This window comes from Ammodytes marinus (assembly GCF_949987685.1).
Source record: "Ammodytes marinus genome assembly, chromosome: 13".
In the NCBI taxonomy this organism is placed as follows: Eukaryota; Metazoa; Chordata; class Actinopteri; order Uranoscopiformes; family Ammodytidae; genus Ammodytes; species Ammodytes marinus.
The window spans coordinates 16,824,555-16,849,561 of NC_137217.1; the positions used below are offsets into that span (position 1 = coordinate 16,824,555).

Sequence of the window (25,007 nt, forward strand, 5' to 3'; positions counted from 1 at the left end):
GTTTAACTGTTCCATTGCAACAAAGGAGTTTACAGTTACACTTGGCTCTGCTTTTCAAATCATTCCTGAACCACATGTTGCAGTGTCAACAGCACCCCCTCCATCCCAAACCCAAAGAGCCCAAACTTGATTTCTTGTAAATCACATGATTTGGGGGAAATCCGTCTGACTTGCATTGACCAATGAGGGAATGGCTACACATTGTGAAATAGAAACAAACACCTAATACACTTTCCCAGTCATGCAGTGACAGAAAAGGGACTTTGTTAAAATGAAAAAATTATATAGTCTTAAATGTGATCTGATCGGTTTTGTTAACCTCATGTTTAAGATAAATCTGTTAGATCAAATTTTTCCTTATGTAGAAAACACACTATTGAACCAACAAGTATTTCAAACTATTTGTGTTTTTTTTGGTCATTTGGAAATCAAGGCAGCCCGCAACTCACGGTGCCCCCCCCCCCCCCCCCCCCCCCCCCCCCCCAGGGGAGCGCGCCCCACCATTTGAGAAGCACTGAGTTAAAAAAAAAGGAAAAAGGAAAAGAAAGAGGGAGGGAGCAGATAGATCCAACGACTGAGGAATACAAGGGTGGATGACTAACACAACTTTAGTTATTCAAAAACCCTGGTCAGAACAAGGCAATGGAATAGGAGCTGCACAATGAAGTTCTACATCTTCTCGATGCTGTTCCTGATCTTGGCTGTGGAATCAGAAGGCAATGGGTAAATGTCGAGAAGCTACATGATTCTACATTTTCTAACGTTATGCCAATCTTTTTGCGTTTTAATTTAAAGCTGGTTAAGATAGAATTGTATTCTTGTAAAATTCTAAATCACTAATACAACGTAAATGTGTTTTCAGCATGTTAAAAGTAGGCGACTATTATGTCATTCTGTAATAGGTCAAACTAAATATGCAGCATTGCAGATGCTTGTTTGTCATCATAGACTTTTACTAATGCAAAATATAGCAATACAGTGAGTGTATTTCACCTTTGTGTGCAGATTCCTCATCACTGCCCCCAGGGTGTTTCGTGTGGGTGTTAATGAGAAAGTGTTTGTCCAGATAAACCAACATAATGTTACAATCTACCTGGAGCATGAGACCATGGGTCTTCTATCTTCAAAGAAAACTATTACCAAAACGGGGATACAAACAATCGAGCTCATGGTAAGAGAAATGATCACTTATCCCTTAAATAACTTGAGCAGAACTGACCGAGATGTCATTAAACCAAACTTTGTATTTGAATCCGTACAGATAGACAGGGTAATGTTGTCACGACTTCCTCAAGATAGCATCCAAAAGCTCAACTACCTCAATCTGTGGGCTGAGAGCGCCTCCTTCCCTCCAACTCCTACTGGCACTCGCACTGGCACTGGCACTGGCACTCGCAGGAAGTCAACAAGGGTCCTGGTATCAAAGCGCAGCGGCTATATCTTCATTCAGACTGATCAGCCAATCTACAACCCTACACAGAAAGGTAAAACAAAAGCCAACAAATGTGATGAAATGTAAAACAATATAAAATATTTCTCCACTCTCTAAGGAATGTGACTGATGAGAAACAGTGATTTAAGTGACAAGCCATTTTATGTTAATGATCGCTCTTTTAGTCCGGTACAGGATTTTCACCCTTGACCCCACATTCAGGCCTCTTGCGACAGCTTTCCAAATATCAGTATTCGTAAGTGGATGCCTTTTCTTAAGGACTAAAGGGGACTATGAAATATCTGCACAGTGGAGTTCCATGGCTTTATTTCACACCTTTGATATTTTATGACAGAACACTGCTGGAAACAGAATAATGAAGTCCCTAAGGATAGCGGAGGGAGGGATATTCAAAGGCACATTCCCAATACCTGATGTCTCTAAGTATGTTATAAAATATTTACAATAAACTGCATTAAAAATGACAGAACAAGCAGGTTCCTTTGGTGAGAATGTATACGTTTTGTTTTCAAAGAATGGGCACATGGAAGATCACAGCACAGTATGAAGGCGATAAAGACAATGCTGCTTACCGAGAGTTCAAAGTCCAAAAATTCGGTAAGCTAATTCAGTTTAAGTTTTTAAATGTTTAACTTTTTTAAATAAACGGATGACACTTGTTCACTCTAAAATAATTGTTGTATGGGTTTTCTCTTTAGTTTTACCCAGTTTTGAGGTGAACATCGAAATACAGCAGCGATACATTTTGTTGAACGCAGAAAGGATTGACTTCGGCATTGTGGCCAAGTAAGTGTTGGTTTTCCATTTAATCTACTTTGCTGTAACATTTTCTTGTTTCATAACAAGAAAAGCTTCATAAATCACGTTTGGCCACTACAGACCAGGAGGAATCAAAACACTTACACTACAGACCATTGCCTTGTGAAGTTTGTGCTGTCAAAGGTAATGCTTACAAAAAACTGTTGTGGCTAATACCTGTTAGCATTAGCTTATCTTAACCTTTTATATACAATCTATGATCTAAACTGTAGGTAGGCCTACATATTGCTATATCCTACATATTTATTTTTCCTGCCACCTGGTAAAGGTTCACACGTTATTAACTTGCCGTTTCGCAGTGGTAACAGTCCGCCAACAGTTAAAATAATTAATTTAGCTGCTAATGCTAGTGCTCAACGACAACTGGCGTGTGTCATAGGCATAGTACAGGTGAAACTCGAAAAATTTGAATATCGTGCAAAAGTTCATTTATTTCAGTAATTCAACTTTATAGGTGAAAATAATATCTTATACAGACTCATTACATGCAAAGTAAGATATGTGAAGCCTTTATTTTTTATAATTGTGATTATTATGGCTTACAGTTTATAAAAACCCCAAATTCAAAATCTCAGAAAATTAGAATATTACATAAAATCAATAAAAAAAGGATTTTAAATACAGAAATGTCGGCCCTCTAGAAAGCATAATCATGCATATGTACTAAGTACTTGGTTTGGGCCCCTTTTGCATGAATTATTGCCTAAATGCGGCGTGGCATGGATGCTATCAGCCTGTGGCACTGCTGAGGTGTTATGGAAGCCCAGGTTGCTTTGATGTGGCCTTCAGCTCGTCTGTATTGTTGGGTCTGGTGTGTATCATCTTCCCCTTGACAATAGTCCATAGTTTCTCTATGGAGTTCAGGTCAGGAGAGTTGTCTGGCCATTCATGCAGAGTAATACCATGGTCAGTCAACCAGTTACCAGTGGTTTATGGTACCGTGGGCAGGTGCCAAGTCTAGCTGGAAATGGAAATTGTCATCTCCATAAAGCTTGTCAACAGACAGAAGCATGAAGTGCTCTAAAATCTTCTGGTAGATGGCTGTGGTGACTTTGGACTTGATAACACAGTGGACCAACAGCAGCAGATGACATGATACCTCAAATCATCACCGATCCAAATTAAATGTTGCGTTTCATTTGGAAATCAAGGTTCCACAGTCTAGAGGAAGAGTGGAGGGGCACAAAATCCAAGGGGCTTGAAGACCACTGTCAAGTTTCAACAGTCAATGATGATTTGAGGCACCATGTCATCTGATGGTGTTGGTTCACTGTGTTATCAAGTCCAAAGTCACCACAGCTGTCTACCAGGATATTTTAGAGCACTTCATATTTCCTGTCTGTTGACAAGCTTTATGGAGATGCTGAATTACTTTTTCCAGCAAGACTTGACACCTGTCCACAGTGCCAAAATCACAAGTAACTGGTTGACTGACCATGGTATTACTGTGTTGATTGGCCAGACAACTCTCCTGACCTGAACCCAATAGAGAAACTATGGACTATTGTCAAGAGGAAGATGATACACACCAGACCCAACAATACAGACAAGCTGAAGGCCACTATCAAAGCAACCTGGGCTTCCATAACACCTCAGCAGTGCCACAGACTGATAGCATCCATGCCACACCGCATTTAGGCAATGATTTGTGCAAAAGGGGCCCAAACCAAGTACTTAGTACATATGCATGATTATACTTTCTAGAGGGCCGACATTTCTGTATTTAAAATCCTTTTTTTATTGATTTTATGTAATATTCTAATTTTCTGAGATTTTGAATTTGGGGTTTTCATAAGCTGTAAGCCATAATAATCACAATTATAACAAATAAAGGCTTGAAATATCTCACTTTGAATGTAATGAGTCTATATAATATATTAGTTTCACCATTTAGGTTGAATTACTGAAATAAATGAACTTTTGCACAATATTCTAATTTTTCGAGTTTCACCTGTATATGAATGGTCATAAGCCTACCTCTTGAGAGCTACAGTTTTGGGTAATTATGTCAATTACTAAACCTTTTCAAATATAAAATATCTTCATAAATGCAGATTTTTTTAAATAAGATAAGGAAAGCTGAACACTAGTCCACATATTTTATAATAAGTTGATTAGTATAAGACTATTTTTGTCTTCAACTGAAACAGTGACAATTCTAAACTATTTTGACTATTTTGTCCTCTAGGTATTCACATGGTGAGAAAGTTAAAGGAGCTTACCACTGCCGATTTGGAGTGGTAGAAAAAGATTCAACCCATGGTGAGAAAATGAAGCGTGTCTACATAAGGGAACTGGAGTTAACTGGTTCGGTGAGGAAACAGATCTCTATTCCATAAATTTAAATGGAGCTCTTTTTGAGATCTGAGATCAGATAATGTGGCAACATATTGCGTCTCGGAACTATCTACAGGCTACTTGAAAGTCGACCTTATATGATTTTTCTTGCAGCTCCAGCAGGATGGAACTACACTTGCTTTTCTTCAGACAACAGACCTACGTGTTCAGCTCCAAAAACAGTACAACGTAACCCTCTCCGAATTACAGAAAAGAGAAGCAAAGCTCTACTTGGGAGTATTTGTCACCAACATACAAAGTATGTTATACACACAATTATATATACAGTGGCTTGAAAAAGTATTCATACCCCTTGAACTTTTCCACATTTTATCACGTTACAACCACACAAGTACATTTATTTTATCGGGATTTCAAGTGATAGACCAACACAGAGTGGCGCATAATTGTGAAGTGGAATGAAAATGAAATGTGATTTACAATTTTTTTTATAAATAAAAAACTGAAATATGTGGCGTGCAAAAGTATTCAGCCCCCCTGAGTCAATATGAAACATCTATCGCTGCAATTACAGCTCCAAGTCTATTTGGGTATGTCTCTACCAGCTTTGTACATCTACAGTACAGGCTGACATTTTTGCCCAGTCTTCTTTGCAAAATAGCTTGAGCTTCAGATTCAGCGTCAGATTGGATGGAAAGTGTCTGTGAACAGCAATTTTCAAGTATTTCCAGATTTTCTCAATTGTATTTAGGTCTGGACTTTGTCTGGACATTCAGGGCCTAAACTACCCTAAACATACAGCCATATCTACAATGGAATGGTTTAGATCAAAGCATAGTCTTGTGTTAGAATGGCCCAGTCAAAGTCCAGACCTAAATAGAATTGAGAAGATCTGGAAAGACTTGAAAATTGCTGTTAACAGACGCTTTCCATCCAATCTGACGCTGAATCTGAAGCTCGAGCTATTTTGCAGAGAAGAATGGGCAAAATTGTCAGTCTGCAGATGTACAAGCCAAAGCTGGTTGAGACATACCTCAATAGACTTTGAGCTGTAATTGCAGCGATAGGTGGTTCTACAATGTATTGACTCAGGTGGGCTGAATACTTTTGCACGCCACATATTTCAGTTTTTTATTTATAAAAAAAATTGAAAACCATGTTTAATTTTCCTTCCACTTCACAATTATGCGCCACTTTGTGTTGGTCTATCACATGAAATCCCAATGAAATAAATGTACGTGTGTGGTTTTTACGTGACAAAATGTGCAAAAGTTCAAGGGGTATGAATACTTTTTCAAGCCACTGTGCCAGAAATACACTATTATGGTGAAAAAACAGAATATACACTTGTATTATGCTTTGCAATGATTCTTGATGTTGCAAAATGTTAATGAGAAAGGTGTCAGAATAACACAGTTTGACTCAAAATATACACGCTTTCTTGTATACAATATGTCTTATTCTTGTATTATTTATATCGTAAATAATCCAACAAACTATATAAATTGCTGAAAATTTATATTAATGGTAGGGGAGAACGGGGTTAGTAGGCACACTTTTTACTCTAGGGAGAATTCCACATCACCAAAACATTGTTCAATAGTCATTCCTACATTAAATTGAAGCTTAAGGTGTTGGCTTGAAATGTGTATCCCTCTCATTTCCCAACTCATTGTAATGAAGAAGTAATTGACAATACATCAAATACACACTGACACATCAAGGGGTCGGTTGTCACACACTATGGGGTTTTTTCTCACAATGTTATCTTAATGGGAATTTTTTTTTTAAAGAAGGCAAGAAGGTAGAACAAAATCGAATGTTTAATTGCATTGTCAAGTTGATAAATAGGCCTCTATAACTTAATGCATCCTAACAAAAAAGAGAGGCCAAAATAAATATCTGAGGCAGTTATTAAATATTTCTCCAGCTGACACTCCTGCTCCACACTGAAAACTAGGCAGTTTCTCACATAGCCTTTTGACAGGGATGGGTGGACTTTTTCTCCAGCAACCTCTTGCTCATTTATTTTTAAGGACAATCTTGCCAGTGTTCTTTAACATATACCAAAGTTATTGGCCTGGGATGGACTTGTCGTTCAATTTCACCTCTTTGACTGCCCTCAACAAACCCCAACATATGGGGTTGGTTGTCACAACCAACCCCATATGTTGGCAAAATCAAAGAATATGTGACGACCAACCCCAACTGGAATTTCTTGCTAGCATCAAGGCTAACAACTATCTGACAACTTATTAGCTTGCTAACAAAAACTATAGCTTTCCGTAACACGTGTTTTGTAATAAACCCATTGTGTGAAAGCCTAGAAGAAAAATACTGAGGCGCTAAATATTTTCAATTTGACATGAAAAAAACAAAAAGTCCTTGTTACGATTCGTACTGGACCCAAGAGCAGACAGAGGCAGAGTAGGCTTGATGAACAAAAGTTTATTTGAATAGTGGTGGGGAAGCTGGTGGGGAATGAATGAGGAAGCCGGGGTGTGGTGAGGCAGGTAGGCAGGCGGGAGGTAGTGGTCCAGAATACTGCAGGCAGAGGAAACACAAGTTAGGAGGAGGACAAAAACAACAAGAGACTAAAGAGCTAGGTAACGAGTAACACTGGAGCCAGGTACGTATAATTACCACTGTAGAGAGTAGTACGATCTGGCAATCGTAGCAGGGGAAACAGGAGTAGATCTAGGTGTGTTGATTGGTGATGAGGACCAGGTGTGGAAAACTGAGACGGACAGGGGGGAGTGGCAGAAGGAGGAGGAGGAGGAACACGCACAGCAGCCAGCTGAGATCACCACAGTCCTCTCACTTCAAATTCAGCTGTCATACTCCAAAGAAGACTATGTAGGTGACCTCTGATCCCAATTCAAGCTATTTTTATACCAACATTACCGAGACAGCGCCCTCTGGTCGCGAGATAAAACAAATGTGACAACCAACCTGTGTGACATATAAACATAGCATATAAACCCGTTATCCCCTACTACATCGAACGAAAAGTCTCCCAATGCCCCCTTTTGTCACTACAAACGTCAATTGCATTTTTGTGATGTTCCAAATGAAAAACAAGGGATATTATATTGCTGTGACCATTACCCTACTAATAATAATAATTTATCTATTGTTTTTGCCATTTAGTATTCAAGAGAATATAGGAAGAAGAAAATAAATATATTGGAACTATTATTTTTCACTGGACCTGAAATTTGCACTTTTTGATCCAGGTGGTGAAACACAAGAGGCAGAAATGTTCCTCCCTATCATCTCCCACAAATACACCATGGATCTCTCTCGAACTCGCTCATATTTCATTCCTGGATATCCTTTAGACGTGGTGGTAAGCATGGAACTAACAAAAGGGGCACACAGCTATGTAGGCTACATGACTGTGACGCTTGAGTAAATAAAAATATTTTGTTTGCTGTTATTCAAGGTGGTCGTGCGTCTCCCAGATGGCTCCCCAGCATCTGGTGTGAAAGTGACAGTTCATGTACCATCCTCTTCAGAGAACTCAAGGGTGGGCACCACTGACCAGGAGGGGGCAGTGGTTACTGTGTTCAATATTCCCACTGCAGCTGGGATCACTGTCAATGTCAGTATTGTTAAACCACTAACAAATTAATGGTGTTTTTGTTTTAAATTGATGAACTATCAGATTTTGCCGTGGTTCAGTTTAACTGTTTACACCCTTTATGTATTAGGTGTCTGCAGAAGGCCTGCAACACATCAAAGTAATTCAACGTGCTTCATCTCCAAGCGAAAGCTACCTTTACCTGAGTTTTACCCACAAGATGTATTCTGTCGGAGACTTACTATATGTAATGTACAACACCATCAATGGCCCCACAGATGGTTATATATACTACATGGTGAGGCATGCCTTAACAAATTAAACATGGTGTGTTCTGACAAAGAGAAGCAAAGTTCTCTTTTGTATATAACATTTTTTTTTCATTCATTGTGTTGTAGGTCTCAAGCCGTGGGGTCATAATTGATAAGGGCTCTTTCAAATTTGGTTCCTCAGTTAAACAGAACCTGCAGATAACACATGCAATGGTGCCATCCTTCCGTCTGATTGGTTACTTCTACAACCAGCATGGTCACATCATTGCTGACTCGGTGTGGGTAGATGTCAGGGATGAATGTGAGTTAAATGTCGAGGTGAGTAAACAGAACAGATAAAAGATCAGCCTGTGCAGAGTGATAGACAGTAGACAAACACAACTTTACCAGTCAGAGCTTGTGTGTGTGTGTGTGTATTTCTTTGTACATTTTAAGATGCTTAATGTATATGTGAAATAACCTTGACCATGGCATTTATATATCTCTGCAAAATATGTCTTTAATTCAGGTAGCACATAATGGATTGTTTGAACCTGCAAAAAAAAAACAGGCTGAGCTCAGATTTGATTTACATGGTCAGAAAGCCAGAGTGGCTTTGCTGGCTGTGGATAAGGCCATCTACGCTCTCAATGTCGACAACAAACTCACAGCCAAACAGGTAACATCAGTTTACACTTACTCTCTGTTACACCACACCGTGGTCATTTATATAAATACTTTATGTGTTCTTATTCTTTTTTTCAGGTGTTTGCCTCTATGCAGTCATCGGACCTTGGCTGCTCATACGGTGGAGGATCTGACCCTGAATCTGTACTCAAAGATGCGGGCCTCTCTTTTGTATCTCAGTCTCAGATGGGGTGGAGACAGGGTATGAACAAAATCCTGTTTAAATCCCTTAACATGTTAAACAAATAGGCTCTCCCGTGCCATAGTGGGTAGAGCAGTTCACTGCATGTCATCCCCCTCTCTGTTCCATTTTCACTCTGTACCTCTTCAACTCTCAAATAATTTGAAAATGCCTAAAAAAATATTTTTTAGGAAAATAGAAAAAAAAAGATGGGAGAAGCTGAATACTGCAAAGAATATTGCATTTGAAGACAATGTTTATACTTGGATAATGTCTATCAGTGGCTGTAACATAACCATAGGCTTGAATCTGAATTAATATGTGTTTCTCCATTAACAAAGAGGGCTCACTTGAATTGTTTAAAGTCAAAACACAAAATTAAGAAATTCAGCAGGTCAATGATTTCGATTTCTTAGGTATAATCTTTGATCCACAGCTTAAATAAATCAACATGTAAATTAATCAGGCACTTTTTCTCACTAAGGCAACCCAGTTATTCATTATTTGTATCTAATTTTTGACTTTTGTATAATTGTATGGGCTGAAGCGTCACAATCTACAATCAGATCTCACACTCATATACAATCAGGCACCGAAAATAATAATAAAAAAGCAAATATCCGGTGACATCCCTGTCACATATTTAAGAAAATAGATACAACTCTAGCCCGTTAGAATCCTCTCAGATATCTGAAGACAAAATAGTAGCAGACCAACTAGGAACATGGTGATTGGTTCCTCTAAAATATCTCATCAAACCTCTACATTTGGCTTTCTTTCTTCATGAATGATTGATCTTGATTCCAGATGGCTACGATGATGTGAATTTTATTGTATTTCCATACCTTTATTAGTGTGTGTGTGTGTGTGTGTGTGTGTGTGTGTGTGTGTGTGTGTGTGCGTGTTTGAGTGGGAAATTAGCAATAGCTCCATACATCAGTGTCATGCTCTGTAATATGGTCAATTGAATCGTCTCTATCAAATATAATAAAGTAATTGTCGACATTAGAAGAAATCAGACTGAGCTCATCACTTAATTATCACATGCTGGGCTTTAATGATGTCATGTTGCTTTTCCAGATCTTAAATGTGATTCAAACTCTGCGCGACATATACGCTCTGTGGACCTGCAAATGGAATTGATGACTTTAAGTAAAAGAACATGCAGACATTACAACTCTGGTCTAATACAATGTTTTGCAATGCACAAATATGCTATAAAAATGTGTCTTTCCTTTTTCCTCCGAATGCCCCTTTCAGAATCTAACTTTTCCGACAACAACTTGCAAGACTGTTGTGCACAAGGCTTTTCTCTCAACCCCATGAGACACACATGTGAGGAGAGAGCGAGCAGAGTCGCTCTGGTGAAAGAAGATGATGTTTGTACAGAAGCCTTTTTAAAATGCTGCCTGGAAGGAGAGCGTCTGAGACAGAAAAAGACACAAGAGGATGCCCTAAAAGAACTTGGCAGGAGTGAGAAAACATTTTCATGTATACATTATATACTTGTGCATTTAAAACCCCTACATTTGAATAACTGTGGCATCATTATCACAGTTTAATAACAAACCTTTCATTTTACAATGTTGTAGCTGCAAGCACAGCCGATGATATCGAACAGTTCTTCGAGGACACTGCTGCTCAGTATATTCGACAATTTTTCCCCCCAAGCTTTGAGTTCACAGAGTTTGATGTAAATGGAAAAAAAAGGTAAGAGGTGTTTTCGAGACAGTTTTTAATTAATATTTTATTCTTAAATAATACAGTGGCTGGTTTTAGCCATTTAAAATGTGCTACTCTGTTTTGTTTCCATCGTTTGCATTTTTGCATTTGTTATAATGATATATATGATGTTGTAATAGTGAAAATTTCTCCTTTTCTTACTGTTCAGTGTAAATAAATTCAGATACATGCATTATCTTAAGTTCCTATAAACTTAAGGTAGACAAATCATTTGCTAGGTTCATTTGACCAACAATCAATTACTTTTTATCTCCATTGAAATCCAGTCATATGTTGACTCTACCTGATTCGATCACCACATGGGAGATTCAGATCGTCACTTTATCTGCAGCCACTGGTAATGCCAGCTTCCCACTTCACAAATGCAGCTTTGATATTCGACTTAAGAACCTATGAACAATATCTGCCTTTCACCTACTCTGTGTTTCATTCAGGATTCTGTGTGGTTAAGCCGACCGAGATCAGAGCATTTAAGAAGGCATTTGTGTCTCTGACACTGCCTTACTCAGTAAAGAAATATGAGCAACTATCCATTTCGCCTGTCATCTACAATTATTTACCTCAACCACTAGAGGTAGATATGACCTAATGTTGACATCAAGTGGCACTTAAAATCAGAACTGTATAAATTTTAATTCAATTCTTAATGTTATATTGTCTCCGTTGACACCTGACTTTTGTACAGTTGGCAGTTCACATGGAACAAACTGAAGGACTTTGCTCTCCTGCCTCAGCCACCACTACAGCTTATGTTAAGGTCACGGTGGAGCCAGAGTCCTCCCAGCTTGTCTCCTTCTCTGTTGTCCCCATGGTAACTGGATCCATACCCATCAAGATACGTCTCTTTGACATAGAGCAAGCGATTGGTGTAGATGCTGTTGAGAAGACTTTGAATGTGTTGGTGAGTGACATGATACTGGCAAAATGACTTACCGTTGTGTGACCTTAATATGTGACATAACAGCATTTTCCCAAAACCCATGAACACTTTAATGTTAAAGACATATATAACATCAGCTATTTTCTTTCTTTGTGTATCAAAGCTTTCACGACCTAATTGATTAGGTGTGTTATGTAATGTTAAGTTAATGCAACATGTTTTTTTCACACACACTTGTCCATGTGTAAGGCAAGGAACACAGTCATTTGGCACTTTATTTTCTCCTGTTGTAGACAGAAGGACTAGAAAAGAGAGTCCAAGAAACTTACCCGCTTAAATTAGATGGTGAGTTGTTTCAGTATAGACCTAAAATACTTGCTTTATTGTCATTATTTTTATTCTTGAATATATTTTCCATTTCCATTTTCATTCAACTTTTTCTGTTTCTCTGTCTTTCTCTGTCTCTGTCTAGGGAAGAGCTCAGAGACTTTACCTATTAACGGCATTTTACCAGATGACACCGTCCCCGACCACACCTCCAACATTTTCATTTCATTGGAGGGTATGTGCACTGAAACACAAGCACAGCATTCACAGAACTTTGTAAATGACAGTGTCTCACTCTCTATGTGTTTTCGTCTCACAGGGGATGGATTTCGCAGTTCACATGTGATGAACATTCTTTCTCCTCGAAAAGTTGCTAATCTGATCAAATTACCAGACGGATGTTTAGAACAGACAATGAGTGGACTGGCCCCTGCCGTTTTAGCCATGCGCTACCTTGACCTGAGTGATCAATGGATCGACCTGCCTCCTGGTACCAGAGATGATGCTCTTGATAAAATTGAGCATGGTAGGAACACATCAAGCAGTTCTGTGTAATGTCTTTATCATTTATGCGCTCTTTGTTTCAATGACCAAGCCCCCAATTTAGAGTGAACGAGAAAATAGACCTCTTGACAATGACAATTGACGGGTGCTCAGTGAAGGTCAGGGGGCCTAGACGGACAAGACCCTATAGCGGCATAGGCTGCCTTTGGGGAGGTGGAACGTCACCTCTCTGTGGGAGAAGGAGTTGCTCAAGGTGTGATGCGCTGGGTGGGTCTAGGGATCCTGTGGTAGATTTGAATGGTATTCACCAGAGTTGCTGAGCGTGTATATCTAAAGGTTTAGGGTCACTGCTAAAGAGACGAAAACAGTCTATGTAAGGGTTTGTTATTGGTACTTGTTGGGATGAGACTACATGTCTATTTGCGAGTTAATAAACACCTGACACCCCACTCACACAGAGATATAAGACACTGGTTGGGGCTATCGAGAGTGCCATTGCGGCCTCAGCCTGCTGCTACTATGCTACTATGAAATCCTATGTCTGATGTCTGATGGAAATCTCCTCTGAATAAACCTGATCACTGATGAAAAGTCCAGTCTGCCGCCTTTGTCTTTGTCAAAGCCATGGGGAATTCGGCCACCACAATCCTTACAAGCCCCCGGCTGAGAGCCACTACATTGGAGTTTACCCCAGTGGACGAGAGGGATGCCTCCCTTGGGGACTATTGTCTGTGCATATAGACCAGTGGTTCTCAACCGGGGGGCTATAGCCTATGAAGGCCGATTCGAAGGCCGAACGAGCGTTGTTAAACGGGACGGTCTCCGCAAGTCTCCGTTTACGAGCATTTCCGGTTTGCGTAACAAGCCGTTACCTTGCGTGACGACTCGCCGCTCCTGTGCTGCCTAGCAACCCTGATAGCTGCCAACGGAAACAGCTTTGTCAACAGAGGAAAAAAGAAAAAGAAGTTGCCTACCAGACGAAAAGAAAAAAAAGTACAAGAAAAAAAGAAAGGAAGATAAAAGTTAAGAAGATGGAGCAACACGTTGCTGTTTTGTTATTTTTTATTTTATTGTATGCCATTTCTGAAAAAAACGCAATGAATCATGGGATATGTTGGGCTGCGAAGGATACATCTGATGCAGCCTTCAAAACCGTGAAACGAAGGCTGCATTTCTCGGCCGCATATGAGGAGCCTTGCAAGGAGCCTTGCAAATGGAACAACCTTTGCGCGCCGCTATGACGCAATCGGTCTTCAAATGCAGCCTTCGTAGACCGCAACCCCTGAATCGAGATACAGCCACTAGCCTACTCCGCGTCCAGGCTGCAAATGAATTGTGCATGCGCATGGTCGCTGCTGTTCCCACCCTGTTTCTTCACTCACTCCCACAGCAAATAAATTGAACTGCATTTCACTCACATTGCTCCAGTCACTCCAGTTTCTTGCCAAGTTCGCTTGTGCCAGCTCTCGCTGGTCTATCTGTTATCAATCTTGATATCGATTTACTTGCCTACTTCAAAACCAAAACAGTCTTTTTAAAGACTAATCCCACAAACAGTCTTTTTAAAGACTATACTACCATAGCTACTAAATTTTAACTTCTAAATCAAATCAAAGCAAATCAGATTTATTCATACAGCCCAATATCACAAATAGCAATTTGCCTCAGTGGGCTTTCTAGGTACCCATAACTGTGTTGCAACACACACGTGACTAAGACACACACACACACACACACACACACACACACACACACACACACACACATTAAAATATTTAATCGCGATTAATCACATAAATGTCATAGTTAAGTCGCAATTAATCACACATTTGTATCTATTCTAAACGTTTCTATTTAGGCTACTATTTTCTTCTCTTCTAAGGAGATTTAAAAAAAAACATTTCCTCAGTGTCTCATTGATACAATCTCATAATTAGCTTTTAAAGTGCACCCGAATGATGCATTTAACGTTAAAATATAAGAAATTTCCGGACCCCAACCCTAAACCCAATGTTCAACTCAAAGGTGCGCCACTGGCATAGCCCTTGTGATAATAACAATAATAGATTATCTATCTATCTATCTATCTATCTATCTATCTATCTATCTATCTATCTATCTATCTATCTATCTATCTATCTATCTATCTATCTAGCTATCTAGCTATCTAGCTATCTAGCTATCTACCTGTGTAGGGTGGTGTGTGGGGGGGGGGGGGGAGGGGGGGTGGTGGGGGGGCCCCAACTGCAATGACCCAGATTTGGGGGGGTGGGGGGGGGGCCCAGCTTGCAGAAGGTGAACCCCTGATATAGACTGAACAGCAGCTAAGAGTATTCGGGCTTCTCGGAGACCCTGACAAGTCCTGCATGGGGCTCCAGTTGGAGACTCCATGCTGGGAGAATTCAACGCGCATGTGGGCAAAGATGGAGACAACTGGAAAGGCGTGATTGGGAGTAACTGATCTAGACCATGATCTAGACCCAAGTTGTCTATAACTGAAACTATGTTCAAACTAGTGCTGTCAGTTTAACGCGTTTGGCCTAGCAAACATTGTGTTTTTTTCACAAACTGTTGAATCAACCAGTAATGTTTGAACAACTGAAACACCACAAACTCTACATATGGCTCACAGTTAAGTTACTGTTCATTCAAACGGAACATGTCCTACAGCGTAATTTCACATTAAAATAATTTAACTGGCAAAACGGCTAAACGTCCAGTCAATTCTGACTTTTATTTTGAAGCAGAAACCGGAAGCTAGCACTTCCTAGCTCAGCTGCGCGACCTTTACTATTAGCTTCTTCTGTGTGTGAGTCTGACCGTCTCATTTAACAAGGCTCGTTGGCCTTGGAATCGGCCTTAAAATCGGCCTTCATAGGCTATAGCCTTCATAGACCGCGAGACTGCGTCCTACCAAGTGCGTGGTCTCTGTAATGGGACATAGTGGGAGTTCGCGGAAAAAGAACAGAAAATAATGCTTGTCATTTGCAGAAGTCTTACTTATAACTCTGCGCCCCCACTAAAACCTCCATGAATGTTAGTGGCAGCCGGCAGTCATTCATTTTCACTTTAATTTTCGCTACGAAGGGCGACTGAAGCCTCGGCAGCAGCGCCTAGCAACCACCCCACATACACAAGCCTGTGTGTGTCCACTCCACACAGTCTGAAATAAGCCGTGGATGAAAGACTCCCAAAACATTTAGGCCTACAACAACCAGTTTAATTTAGCCTGAATACTAATTTGTTTTATATAGCCTATGTTGTTTTATGGTTTGGTTTTTAAATAAAAAAAGAAGTTCCAATTATGTTTGTTTATTTTTTTGGGGGGGAGGGAGATCTACATTGTGGGTTATTTGCACTGAATTGCAAATTATGATATTTTAGAAGAAATAGGCCTACACTGAATTACAAGGGTGTAGAGAATAGGTGTGATAAGAGCATTAAAATTAGAAAAAATAATGGGACAAAAAGAAATCAAGGCACATTTAGGCTAGAATAGATAAAAATGCGATTAATCGCGAGTTAACTATGACATTAATGCGATTAATCGCGATTAAATATTTTAATCGTTTGACAGCACTAGTTCAAACATAAAGATGCTCATAAGGATGGGGGAAGAACTCCGGAATCAGACTAACATGCCCCAGAGGCTAAGCCCAAGCTTTAGGCCCGTGATACTGTTAACTGCGATTTATTTCTGGACGCACTTCTGTCTTATCTTGATGAATGAAAGTCTGAGTCTTACTTGCAGTTAAAAATAAACAACATACAAAACATGACGTGACTGTGTGTGTGGTCAAAAACGGGTTGTCTGTCCAGGTAGCAACTGTGGAGCCCTAATTGGCTCTTAAGGCCAGGACACACCGGCCAGATAATCGCCGTCGTAGTGTCGGTAGGGGGTCGGGACACGAATCTGTTTGGTATGTGCCGTGACGTCGGCCGACGTAGAGGTAGTCGGGCTTGTTTTGCGCCGATTGAACATGTTCAATTGAACATGTTCAATCGGCGGCCGACCGTCTTTCATTTGGAGCAATTTGATTGGTGGAGGGCTAGCGAATCAGTGAAGCCCGGAAGTGAGGCGGGTAGCACAAACAGCTAACAACAGCTAGCCATCGTTTTAATGTGTTTGTTCGTTTCGTTTTGCGAGTACTCACATGCATCAACCCTTGTTGACTGCTCGACACCATGCTCGACACTCTCTGCTAAAAATTGTGCTCTTATGGTCCATAAATATAAATACGTATTTCTATCTATGTTTATGCTCTAGAGAGCTGTCCCATCATTTCCGGCTTTCGTATTTTTTCGGGCCACAATACAGATTAACGCCGCCTGCTGTTGTGGAGACATTACGTCCCGCGCGCGTACGGAAAATAAGCAGTCCTCTCGGTGTGTTTTTGGGCCGCGACGGAAAGACTGGAGCTTCCTGAAACGGCGACTCCAGTTTTTGGGTAGTCGGAACGTGTCGGACTGGTGTGTCCTGGCCTTTACAGAACCTCAATGTTAGAGGCAGAGCTTTTTCTGTGGGGGTTGGCTTCCGCAAAGGCTATCTTTATCACAAATCCTGTTTGTGATATTGAAGGACATGGATTGTCTACTCCAGGTAGATAATGAGTCCTTACCCCAGGTGAAGGAGTTCAAGTACCTCTGGGTCTGGTTCACGAGTGAGGGGACAATGGAGCGGGAGATAAGCCGGGATGGTATTGACCTCGCCTCGCTTTACCGCACCATGGTGACAAAAAGAGAATTGAGTCAGAAGGCAAAGCTCTTGATCTACCGGTTGATCTACATTCCCACCCTCACCTATGGTCATGAAGGCTGGGTAATAAACGAAAAGACAAGGTCGCGGGTACAAGCGGACAAAATTGGTTTTCTCAAGAGGGTGGCTGGGGTCTCCCTTATAGATAGGGTGAGAAGCTCAGTCATTCCTGAGGAACTCGGGGTAGAGCTGCTACTCCGTTGCGTAGAAAGGAGACAGTTAAGGTGGCCTCCCTACCTCCGTAGGGAGGCGCCCAGAGGGCATCCTTACCAGATGCCCTCTGGGCGCCTCCCTACGGAGGTGTTTCAGGCACGTCAAGCTGGGAGGAGGCCTCAGGGAAGAATCAGGTCTAGGTGGAGAGACTATATCTCCAAGCTAGCCTGGGAACGCCTCGGTATCCCCCATTTAAAGCTGGTTAATGTGGCCCGGGAACATTTCACACTACGGGTAACTACAATGGCTTTGGAAATGTTTTTTTAAACAATTTCAACTCTTTCTTTTCCAGGTTTTATGAGGATTTTGGAAAGGAAAGAGACAAAGACAGGATCTTATCGATCATGGAGATCAGTGGCAGCTAGTAATTGGTGAGTGAATGCTTTATACTGCCTTTTTGATTTTTGATGTATAAGGTTGTTACTTTCAATATCTTGCAAAGTAAATAATTTTCTCATTTCCAATATGTTAAATTGTAAATCAGCTTCTGTCGGTCACCTTTTCTATCCCTTATTTTTCTTCCTCTTGTCGTCAGGTTGACTGCTTATGTATTGAAAGTGCTATCGTTGGTGGCGGAGCGTCAGACAGTGGCTTTTGAACAACAGGGCAGGCAGGCAAAGGTTGTACCAGATGAAGAGATAAGGCAACCAGTCAGTTACTTGCTCTCAATACAGAAGCCTGACGGGTCATTCAGTGACCCAAATCCAGTGCTTCACACAGGAGTTCTGGTAAACTTACTGCATCTTCCAACATCCACGTATATCTATTTGATCAGTATTGTATGTCGCAACAAACTCAATTGCAGCGCTTTGAAAACAATGTTGTCTCTTGGTGTTTAATGTAGAAAAACAAAGACCAAGATGCATCTATGACGGCTTACATAACTCTTGCACTTCAACGGTCCCTTCAATTCCTGAGAACTGAATTGAAAAATAATGCGGTGAGATATTTTAAATACTTACTGGGGAACTTTTGTTAACCATTGTCATGCAATTTTATGCAAACATGCATGCTGCCTGAAATATGAATCCAAATGACTTTGTGATACTGATGACTTTTCTTCTTGGGCCTTAAGCAAGTCAGTGTATTCACCTTTCCAGTGAAATATCTCAACATCTACCGAGAGATATGCACAATGAAATATATCTTCAAAACTAATGATATGATATCAATCAATATTGAGTGCAAACTGATTGCCTTGATACTACTTTCCACCAGGAAGCAAGCATTTCAAGATCAACAACATATCTCCTGTCCCACTTTGAGGAGCTTCAACATCCCTATGCTGTTGCTGTCACAGCCTACTGCCTTGCAGTTTGCATGCCAGAGGGAACAGATCATTCATCTACCTGGACAAAACTTCACACAATGGCTACTGAAGGCAGGTCCAATCAAAGCATAAAGGTTTAGGCGACATGGGGAACATATGAATTCATATGATATTGCTGTGGACCAACGTAGCTATTACACATTTCATTGTGAGACTGGGTTGATATATACTGTATATATCACAAAGCTATCAATGTAGTTGGTTAAGTGAAATCAATTAAGAAACTATATATTTTTTGCAACTCCTGTGAATGAACTGCCTGACAGATTAATAAAAACAAAACTAGATTTCCATTAAGCAATGGTTAATTGCTTTAATATACCCAATACTTTTAAAGTGATAGCTGCCATGATGTAAACAGTATGTGGCAGAAGCATGGTCAGTTGGCCAGTTTACTTTATCACATTTATTTACATATTACCTGACACTTAGAGCAACCATTCTTGTTGTGGTCAGAATGTCAAGTTTAGCTAAATGACAATATGCTATTTTTTTAATTAGTTGTAATTTGGGTAACACTTTACAATAAGGTACACAACATTATAGTACCTACTACATAGATATGTGTTACCTACTACATAGGTTTTTCTTTGGTGTTACCTACTACATAGGGTTTTTTTTCGTGCTACCTAACACATAGGTTTTTTTTTGGTGTGTTACCTACTACATAAGTTTTTTTTTTGTGCTACCTAACACATTTTTTTTTGTGCTACCTAACACATAGGGTTTTTTTGGTGTGTTACCTACTACATAAGTTTTTTTTTGTGCTACCTAACACAGGTTTTTTTGTGCTACCTAACACATAGGGTTTTATTTTGGTGTGCTACCTACTACATAAGTTTTTTTGTGCTACCTAACACAGGGTTTTTTTTTTGGTGTGTTACCTACTACATAAGTTTTTTTTTTGTGTTACCTAACACATAATGTTTTTTTTTCGTGCTACCTAACACATAGGTTCATTCTCTAAACTGCAGCCTAAGATAAGTCAGGATGGTGAATCTTATGTTAGGTAGCAGACAAAAAAACCTATGTATTATGTAATACAACAAAAAAAAATCCTATGTGTTAGGTAGCACAAAAAAAAACTTATGTAGTAGGTAACACAAAAAAAAACTATGTGTTAGGTAGCAAAAAAAAACTTATCTAGTAGGTAACACACCAAAAAAAAACCTATGTGTTAGGTAGCACACAAAAAAACCCTATGTAGTAGGTAACACAAAAAAAAACCTATGTAGTAGGTAACACATATCTATGTAGCAGGTACTACAATTTTGTGTACCTTATTGTAAAGTGTAATTTGTTTTTTTTCTATTTTGCGTATTTTGACCTAATTATTAGGGAATGGCTGTTATCTGTGGACAGCTAATGCCAGCCCAGAGAATCAAGCTAGTGCAGATGCCATTACAGTGGAGACTACAGCCTATGCCCTTCTAACTGCAGTGAAACTTGGGCATACCAGCTCAGCGGAAAAAACGGCCTGCTGGTTAACCACCCAAGAAAACCGTGAAGGAGGCTGGAAATCATCACAGGTGATTTGGACCCTAGATTGAGGACGGTTTGAACCAAAGAATCCCTGTCTGTGGATATAGCCCCTGTATCCCCTGTGTGCTTCCACATACAGTGTAGTCCAGATTTTTCTTCACAGTAGATGTTAAAAGTGTTATTAATTTTTCATTACCACACCTAGGATACCCTCATGGCACTGGAAGCCCTCGCAGAGTATGATCTCCATAAGCCCGTCAGTCCCGAAGCAAATCTAATAGCAGATTTCAGAGTGCCAGGAAAGAGAGACATTGTGAAGCTGCAACTGGAAAATAAGTGGGAGAAGGTGGAAACAGACCTTAAGGTATCACAGAGCATTGTCAGCATTACACTTTAATAACCATTTAAATATCCAAATTCATTAATTGGAAACTCTTTTCCTCTGTCTTTTGTCCCTAGAAATTTGCTGGAAACAACATTAGTGTGCATTTGACAGGAAAAGGCGAAATAAAGCTAAAAGTAAGTTTGTTTAATGCCTTTATATATGCTAAAAGAGATCCATAATTGACAGTAAATCACCAATCTGTTTGGCAGGTTGAAAAGGTTTACTATCTAATGGAACCAAAGGACCATTGTAACCAAGTGTCTATCAGAGTAACAGTGGAAGGAAAAGTGAAATACACTGGTGAGCTTTTGTCAACAACAAACCACAACCACACAAATGGCTGGAGAAAAAAAAGCTATAGTCATATTGACCTTTGTCTCCCTAGATAAGATCATAAACAATTATGATTACTATGATGACTATGGAAACGAACAGGAGAATGAGCGGGTGACACGGTCAGCGATTGAGTGGTTTGACGCTCGCACCCGAAACAGGCGAGACGCTGATAGCAACTTAAATGCTATCACCTACAAAGTCTGTGTCAGGTCAGTTGAATAAGACTCACATCACATTTGCTTTTCACGAGACAATGAATTTTGTTGGGAAAAGTCGCAAATCCTGATCAGCATTCCTTTTTTCAATGCTTTCCTATGTGTAGCCAAAGCCTGAGCAGAAATCTCACAGGAATGGGTATTGCTGACATCACACTTCTGAGTGGATTTGAAGCTGAAACTGAGGACTTGGAAATGGTAAGTCATGCTCCTAAACTCCTCTTCATCATTGTCATGTCCAATTAATTTTCCCAATAAAGCGGGAAGTAGGGGGGATATGTAGGCCAAAGTAGCAGCGAGGAACTGGGGTGGAGCTTAGTACAGCTTAGAGCTTAGTTTGCTTAAAACAAAAGCAACAAATTACTATTAAGGAGATCCACCAATATGTGCAACTTTGTCTCCTCATAGCTAAAAAGGGAACCTGAACAGTACATTTCCCATTATGAAGTCAGCTATGGAAGAGTGCTGCTCTACTTCAATAAGGTAAGACGTAAATGTATTTACATACACAAATGTGTTGTCCAGTGCTAAACATGTCCTCTCTCACTCTAGCTCTTCAACCCAGAGGAATGTATTAGTTTTGATGCAATGCAGAGAGTTCCAATTGCCCTTCTACAGCCTGCTCCAGCTGTGTTCTATGACTATTATGAACCAGGTAAGCCTTTTATTTGATTTTTTCTGCATTTCTTGTCAGACTAAAGTGGATATTTACCAGTTAATGATGAGTTATTTGTGCTTTCCTCGCAGACATAAAGTGCACTGTGTTGTACTCTGCCCCCAGAAGAAGCAATATGGTCTCCAAACTGTGCTCAGGAGATGTGTGCCAATGTGCAGAAAGTATTTAATTACTCATAAGTCCCTTGTTGACAATTAGTCCCTGTAATAAATGTAGCTTTTCCATTCAGGTTAACATAATTAAAATGGTATACTTTTCATCTTTTGTTTAGGACCCTGCCATAAAAAACAAGATACATTCCAAATAGTTGGAAATAACAGAAAGAATTACCGTTTAGAACATGCTTGCTTCTCCCCGGTTGCAGATTATGGTCAGTACTGCACACAAGAAATTATGCCACAAAGTATAATAACTTGACTGTCAGGAATCCATTCATTGACATGATGATACTATGACAGAATTGTGCGAACTGTGCAAATGACCAGTTGTTGATTTATTTCAGCCTACATTGTTGAGGTCGTCAATATTTCCATGAAGAGCAACTTTGAGCTGTACAAAATGAATGTCAAGGAGGTACTCAGATCAAGTAAGTGAACCGCATGCCTCAGCTGATGCTTAAACACTGACCTTAAATTGGTTGTGTGCCATCAGGTAATAATAAATAAAAACATAAATATACGTAATTGACAATCATTTGTCTACCAGATGGAGACATCGCTGTGGATGAAGGTTCTGTTCGAGTGTTTGCTAAGAGAAGTCACTGTAAAGAAAAGTTAGGCTTGGGAAAACAGTATCTCATCATGGGAAAGGACGGCTTTACAACGGATGCTATTGGAGAGTAAGTAGTCTACAATATTAATGAATGTATAATTTTACACTGATTATCGTTCACTTCACTCTCTCACTCATTTTTGCAGGATGCAGTACCTATTGGAATCAAACACCTGGGTTGAAAGAAAGCCTTTGGAAAACGATTGTCAGAAATCTGCACGTGAACGTGCCTGTGAAAGGTTTAAAGCATTTGTAGCTGAGTACAAGCTAGATGGCTGCAAACAGTGAAACAGACAAGTACAACAAAGCCACATTTTTCTTGCATTTTCTGTTGATTGTAACAGTCAGCACGGCTGTTCAGAGGTCTTATTTTACTATCTAACTGTTTATAATCATGAGTCATGAAAGCATAAATATCCATACATCCAACATTATTGCCAGTGACAGTAAGTGTAAAAACTGACTCAACACATTTTACAAATCACGATGTAACCATTAGTCCTTTCCTTATGTCCAATACAAGTACCAGGTTTTGAATAAAAATAACAACTCATAATGTTGTAAAGCAAATACCTTTGCTGTGTTGTTTATTTGTATGTGTATAATTGGTTTGAGCATTGACTTGATACATACATGTTTAGATAAGAAGAAAAAAAAGTGCATCCACCAACAGACATTTGCCTTTTCATGTCTTTCCAAATAGTGTGATTCAGTTTGGTGCACTGGTTAGATTTAGCTTTCCTGCAGATTTTTTTCTTTTCTTTTACCGGCAGTAAAGAATCTGAGAGGGGTCTCTGTCAGACCCGGTTCTAGACAGTTAGATTTGGGTGGGCCTGTAGAAATTTTAGGTGGGCACACTGGGCAGATAGCCAACATTTTTAGCCCTTGTAAGATCTCTGCGTCTGCTTTTTGGCACATTTACTGTGAATTGTGTAGAACACAATATGCAAATAAACTTTGATTCTTGCATGTTTTTTTCCCCAAATGTTTATGAATAACATATACTATACATTATATACAACATAATGTATCTTTTTTTTAAATTGTAGGCAGCCTGAGCTGATTGAAGAGAAAGCTTTGGGACTGGGCAACCTGGATGGTGGTAGTCCAGAGCTATATACTATACACACTAATTTCCACTATTGCCTCTGATGTCCAGCTGGGTGAAAATAGTAGCCAGCCGAGGTCACGACCCTGCTAGGGGGTGCGGGGGTATGCCCCCCGGGAGATTTTTTTTTACCTTTTTAAAGTGAAATGCATGAATCTGGTGCACTTTGAGAGGAAAATTAAGAGGCTAAATCTGAGGAATTTTGTGTGAACAAATAATTTGGAGACACTGGGTCTGATGAATTAGAAGCTATTGAAGAAATACACATGGATTTTCCATAGAAATATAAATTAGAAATAAAATATTATGCAGGGTCCTCTGGGATGGGCTTGGAGCTCTTTTTCTTTTACGGGACATATTTTTCTGTAATATAATGAATTAATTTAAATGCAGTGAGAGGAACGAAGCAGAAGAACTCTGTTGTCCAGTTATCTTTTTTTCCACAGACGAGGCTGAAATAGGCTATAGACCAGGGCCGGCGGTAGCCAGGGGCCAGGGTGGGCCGTGCCCACCCAAATGTGGGCTGTCCCCACCCAATAAAAATAAATAAATTTTGTCTTGCGTGCTCTGCGCGCGCTCGCATCTTCGGGCTATCTGCCCAGTGTGCCCACCTAAAATTTCTACAGGCCCACCCAAATCTAACTGTCTAGAACCGGGCCTGCTATAGACTATAGGCCTACATAGTGCATGGGCAACTAAGGGCAGCCCCATTTTCAAATATTTTTAAATAAACTCAACTCAATACACACTGTGCATGCCATGGACTTGAACGTGACGTGATCAGTTAACCTCGGATTACCACCCAGATGAACTGATTCAATTATTAAGATATTAACTATCTACCAAAACATTGTATTCCTTTTATTGTATGATAATGTACATTCACATAATATGATGTTGATATCAAACACACAGAAAATAAAAAATAAAAATACAAATTGCGGGGGCCCCCCTGGCAGTCGGGACCCTAAGCAACCGCTCATTTCGCTTATGCCTTGGGCTGGCGCTG

At 39.9% G+C, this 25,007-nt stretch overlaps 1 protein-coding gene across 1 annotated transcript; it reads left to right on the top strand.

The window, feature by feature from the left end:
• The first annotated feature begins 630 nt into the window (after positions 1-630).
• Positions 631-23,434, top strand: c4b (complement C4B (Chido/Rodgers blood group)). Its single transcript, XM_080038783.1, has 41 exons — positions 631-723; positions 1,006-1,171; positions 1,262-1,484; positions 1,618-1,688; positions 1,788-1,876; positions 1,968-2,050; positions 2,152-2,239; positions 4,461-4,584; positions 4,724-4,868; positions 7,807-7,919; positions 8,016-8,174; positions 8,284-8,451; positions 8,552-8,743; positions 8,934-9,083; positions 9,170-9,293; positions 10,353-10,424; positions 10,533-10,745; positions 10,865-10,982; positions 11,282-11,352; positions 11,450-11,589; positions 11,701-11,916; positions 12,189-12,240; positions 12,368-12,457; positions 12,542-12,748; positions 17,988-18,066; positions 18,231-18,423; positions 18,540-18,635; positions 18,914-19,076; positions 20,364-20,554; positions 20,713-20,871; positions 20,967-21,026; positions 21,102-21,192; positions 21,278-21,437; positions 21,551-21,641; positions 21,852-21,926; positions 21,996-22,098; positions 22,191-22,280; positions 22,391-22,489; positions 22,622-22,705; positions 22,825-22,957; positions 23,037-23,434. Exons 1-41 carry the CDS (start codon positions 662-664, stop codon positions 23,176-23,178), a joined length of 5,145 nt encoding a protein of 1,714 aa, XP_079894909.1. The 5' UTR covers positions 631-661; the 3' UTR covers positions 23,179-23,434.
• Positions 23,435-25,007: the final 1,573 nt, after the last annotated feature.

Coding starts and splice junctions, on each gene's coding strand:
- c4b (XM_080038783.1), top strand. CDS start 662: ATGAAGTTCTACATCTTCTCGATGCTGTTCCTGATCTTGGCTGTGGAA. Junction 1,877..1,967: donor CCAATACCTGATGTCTCTAA/GTATGTTATAAA, acceptor TTGTTTTCAAAG/AATGGGCACATGGAAGATCA. Junction 4,585..4,723: donor AACTGGAGTTAACTGGTTCG/GTGAGGAAACAG, acceptor TTTTTCTTGCAG/CTCCAGCAGGATGGAACTAC.